Source organism: Hydra vulgaris, chromosome 07, assembly GCF_038396675.1.
Source record: "Hydra vulgaris chromosome 07, alternate assembly HydraT2T_AEP".
Classification (NCBI taxonomy): Eukaryota; Metazoa; Cnidaria; class Hydrozoa; order Anthoathecata; family Hydridae; genus Hydra; species Hydra vulgaris.
The window spans coordinates 29248583-29253536 of NC_088926.1; the positions used below are offsets into that span (position 1 = coordinate 29248583).

Sequence of the window (4954 nt, forward strand, 5' to 3'; positions counted from 1 at the left end):
ATTTTAAAATCTTTAACGCGTGAGAAAATTGTAACAGCAAACATTTTTCGAACTGCATATAAAGTTGCTAAAGGAAATCAGTCTTTTAATAATTTTGAAATGGAAATTGATCTTCAAGAAATTAATGGAGTTGAAACGCATGCATTAATATTGTCAATCATATAGGTAACGAAATGAGGAAAAAAACTATTGCAGAAGTCATAAAGTCAAAGAGTAAGATTTCGATAGTTATTGATGAATCAACTATTATAAGCCAAAAATTAACACTGATAGTGTACATTCGGTGCTGTGCAAAAGGCAGCAGAATGAATTCACCAATCAATTTATTTTTGGATTTAATGGAGCTTGAAAGTGTTACGGCTAAAGGACTATTTGTTACTTTACTTGAATGTCTTCATTCTTATGGGATGAAAGATGAATATTTGAAAAATTATTTAGTTTCTGTAGCATGTGATGGCGCAGCAGTGATGTTAGGATGCAAAAGTGGCGTTTTTAAATTAATCACTGAAAAGTTTTCTTTTGTTACAGTTTAACATTGTCTAATCATAGACTGGAACTATCATTAGGCGATACTATTAGGGAGATCTCAAGTATTAACAGATTCAAATCATTTCTAGATAAGTTTTACGTCGTGTATCATGCTTCCCCAAAAAATAGCAGAGAGTTACGTTCATGCGCAGAATTACTTAATATTCAGCTGCTGAAAATTAGTCGAATTTTAAATACACGTTGGGTGTCATCTAGTTTCCGTTCAGTTTTTTTTTTAATGGATCAAGGATTAATGTGTGATGCTCTCCAAGAATTATCGGAATTGAGTTTGAACCTACAAGAGCGCAATATTGATCTATACAAAGCAAATCAAAAAATTAAAGCTCTTGTTCAAGTATTCGAAGAAATAATGGTGGTCCCTATTACAAATTTGCTTTAGTTTCAGCACAAAATCTCCGTTTTCATGGAGTTTTACTTCACAATAAAAATTCTAAAAACAATTCAACTATTAATCCTAACGCCTTTTATATAAAACTAAAAGAGTCAATTGAAAAAAGTTTGCTTGCTGACAAAGATGTTGAATTAGCTCAGTGGGCATCTTAGATCAAAATCATTGGCCTGATAACATAAACAACCAAGTGACATTTGGAGAAACTGAAATCAGAAATCTGTCGTTAAGACTACAGTTAAATGAAAGAGAAATGATTCGTGGATTCTTTGAATACCCGAGAAAAAAACGCGGCTAATCCTGTTAAGTACTTAATAAGTTTCCTACTAAAACTTAGTAAGTTCCCGACAAGTACTTACTAGGAACTTAGTAGGATTAGCAAGTTTTAGCAGAAAACTGAGTAGGATTAGCAAGTTTTAGTAGGAAACTTAGTAGGAATAATAAGGTGTTAGATATTGTTCGCAACTAGAGCAAAAGTCTAGTCACTATTTGGAACACATCAGGCCGTCAAATCCTAAGCGAAAATGCAAAAAAGATTATTTTAGAGTAAGCATTAAGCAAGTAATTATCAAAAAGGATAAAAGTCCAGTAAGAAGTTTATAATTTAGTGGTAAGAATGGGCAGGGCTGATTTCCGTATGTTTTTAACAATTAGGTTTTTTTTTTTTTTTTTTTTGTATAACTTCGTATCTGAACCCCAAAAGAACCCAGTTACTTTAAGGAACACATACAGCTGTAAAAACGTGAGTGAGAAAGAAGCTATAATTTTATTGGAGTTAGTGTTAGTTAGACAACGATCAAAAAATGGGAAACTTATTAAGTTTAGCCGTATTGAGCGAAAACTTATCAGGATTAGCCGTAATAGCAGGATTAGCAGGAAGTTAAACAGGTTCCTAGTAGTATTGGCCGGTTTTTTTGTCTCGGGTACCAGGGAGAAAAAAAATATCCTGAAAATTTAGTTCATTTGGTACACGCTCTACATACTATTCCCATTTCCTCAAGTGTTTTCACAGATGAACGAGGGTTTTCACAGATGAATCTGATCATCACACCAACAAGGGCTTCATTAATGGCAAAAACAGTTTCAACGTTGTTATTCATTAAATTAGTGGGATCACCGCTAACAAGCTTCGATCCTTCAAAGTACGTTGATTCGTGGTTACTTAGCGGAAGGCATTCAGCAGGAGACACTAAGAGCAAGAAAAGGAGACGAGAGGATATGTCCAACGAAAATTTGCAAAAACTATGGGATTTGTTATAAAAGTTTATAGTTTTGTAAAGTTTGCATTTTATATACAGTGACTGACCCCTCCCCCACTCACCTCCTATCCAAAAAAAAAACATCTGTCATTATTTGAAAAAAACCTTTATTTATTGGAAAACGGTTTCTTATATTTATTCCCGCCTTTATGGGTATGATGTACGGAGGAGCCTACCAACAGCTATACATATAAAAATTATTTATAAATTAAATTACTAATTTCTGCCTCATTTTTGAAATATAAAAAAAAATACAGGTGAGTTCCGGCACCTTTTTTTTTAGAAAAATAGCACTGTATATATATATATATATATATATATATATATATATATATATACAGTGCTATTTTTCTAAAAAAAAAGGTGCCGGAACTCACCTGTATTTTTATATATATATCTATATATTTTTATATATATATATATTAGGGCTGGTACTGATTAATATTTTTTTGTTCGATTAATCGTCTAAAATGTTAATCGATTAATCGATTAATTTCGATTAATTCTGAAGTCGACAGAATAACCTGCTTTTCACCACTGGTGAGGTGAAGTTGTTATCGGTAAACGTTAACTAACTACAGTATTCACAAACGTTAACAAACAAGACACTTAATGCCTGCTATACTGTATTCAGTTTAATTGACTAGTACAAGTAGGCATCACTTTAGCCAGTCACGTAAACAAACGAGGACGTTAACGTTTTCTGGAAGTAGACAAGATCGCAGTTTGTTGACAATGTACCCTGACGAACTAAACAGTCTTTCACAAGGAACAGAAGTGGCAGGTACACACAGAATTGTCTGCACAAAACTGCTCAGGTTAGGGTAACGATGCCTGTTCAGTTGCCACCACATGAGGGGATTCTCAGTTTCTGGAATTACACCTTCTTCTTGATATCGTGTAAGCTCAGCCAGTGAGCCATGTACTGTTTGTGATTCATCTGATGAGGATTGCGATTCCGAGTCGCTGACCAACAGAGTAAGTTTCAGTTTCTTACGCACAGGTTCTGATGCCTGGCCAGTGCTGGTAGTAGCTTCACGTTCAGCTCTCTGTCTTTGGTTACAGTACACCCGAAATGCATTAGAAAGTATTGTCCAAACTGCTTCACGTTTCTCTCTTGAGAGGCAGCCGAGTTTCTTGTAACGTGGATCTAATTCCACAGCCATTTGCAACGTTGGCAATGCATCAATGTTTTCAATGCGACCTGAGAAGTCATTTAGTGTTGCAGATTTGAAACGTGCTTTATACCCTGGATCGTCATCATTAACCCGCAGAAGTCTGCGCAAAAATGCTTCTAACGGAAGTACAGCCGAACATGTAGCATACTGTTCACTACCAATATACTCAGTAGCATCTGCAAGTGGTCCCAATACCGAGACAAATTTTGACATTTTCTCCCAGCCCAACTCCCTTAGTTTATCTCCAGTGTAATTTTCGGGATGGTCAATATGATACTGCTTAATGGCATCTTTCATTTCCAGCAATCTGGCTAACATTAGGTAGGTACTGTTCCACCGCGTAGCTACATCCTGCTGCAATTTGTGAAACTTCACATCGTCAGACCTGTTAGAGGTACTGGCTTGGCTGGCCTTTAGCTCTGATGTATTCCTTGAACTGCGCTTAAAATGTCCAACTAGGTGTCGACATTTAGCCAGAATAGGAGATGAATCAGCTGCTTTCAAACCTGCTAGTATGCTCAGTTGAAGACATTGTGCAATACACGGTATATGGCTGTAATCCGTCCGTCCTATAGCAGCAACCATATTTCGTGCACTGTCCGTTACGATACAGCTAATTTTTTCAGCAATGTTCCACGTTGCGGCAAACTCTTCATAGAAACTGGCAACATTATCAGCAGTGTGCCTTTCTTCAACATTTATGCAAGCTAAAGCGACAGACGTCAGTTTCCACTCAGAATCAATCCAATGACCTGTTATCCCACAGTACGATTCATTGTTGGTGGAGGTCCAAAAGTCAGTAGTTAGAGCAATACTCTGAATGCATTCTAGAGCTTTCTTGTGCTCATTCAACTTCTCATTGTACATCTCTCCAATGACAGTGTCGATTGTACGGCAACTGGGCAAAGTATAAGTCTGGGTTTGAAGGGTAATACGAAGCACCGCCTCTAGTCCAGCATCTTCTACAATTGCTGTTGGACGTCCAGAACTGGCAATCCAATGAGCTATTGCCACCTTCAGGTCGGCTGAGACCTTTTCACTGACAGGCTTGATTGACTGACACGTAAATAAATTGGTGATTGATTTTATCTGAGGGGTCATCTTACGTTCACTGTCGACAACCTGTTGATATTTCAGAGGATGCTTGTGCTGAAGGTGATAAGTCAGCGATGTGTTTGAGCCACGGAAAGCAAACTGTTTATTGCAGTGAACACAGTATATTTTGTCACCTTCGTCTACTTTACCATCAGCATTCAACTTGAAAACAAAATGCTTGCTTAACTTTCCAGTTAAATGTTTGACAGAAACGTTGCTTTCATTAGTTGCCGCAGCCATATTTGCAAAACAAACTTTGTTTACTTTAGAAACGGATATAGAAATGTAAGATAATGTTCCCAGGTCAGTAAGTATTTTAAAATATGACAAAATTTTTAGTCGAGATTTTCAAGATACGCGCTTTCAAAATTAATTTTATATTTATCGAATTTTATTGAAAAATTCTAAATTTAAAACTCTTTTTCGTCATGGCTAATGACTTTGAAACAATTGATTTTGAAAAGTTGCGTTTAGACGTTTTTAAA

The 4954-nt window shown here is 36.2% G+C and overlaps 1 protein-coding gene across 1 annotated transcript; it reads right to left on the bottom strand.

Moving 5' to 3' along the window:
• Window positions 1-2855: 2855 nt before the first annotated feature.
• On the bottom strand, window positions 2856-4709 carry LOC136082669 (E3 SUMO-protein ligase ZBED1-like). Its single transcript, XM_065802087.1, has one exon. It carries the CDS (start codon window positions 4707-4709, stop codon window positions 2856-2858), a length of 1854 nt encoding a protein of 617 aa, XP_065658159.1.
• Window positions 4710-4954: the final 245 nt, after the last annotated feature.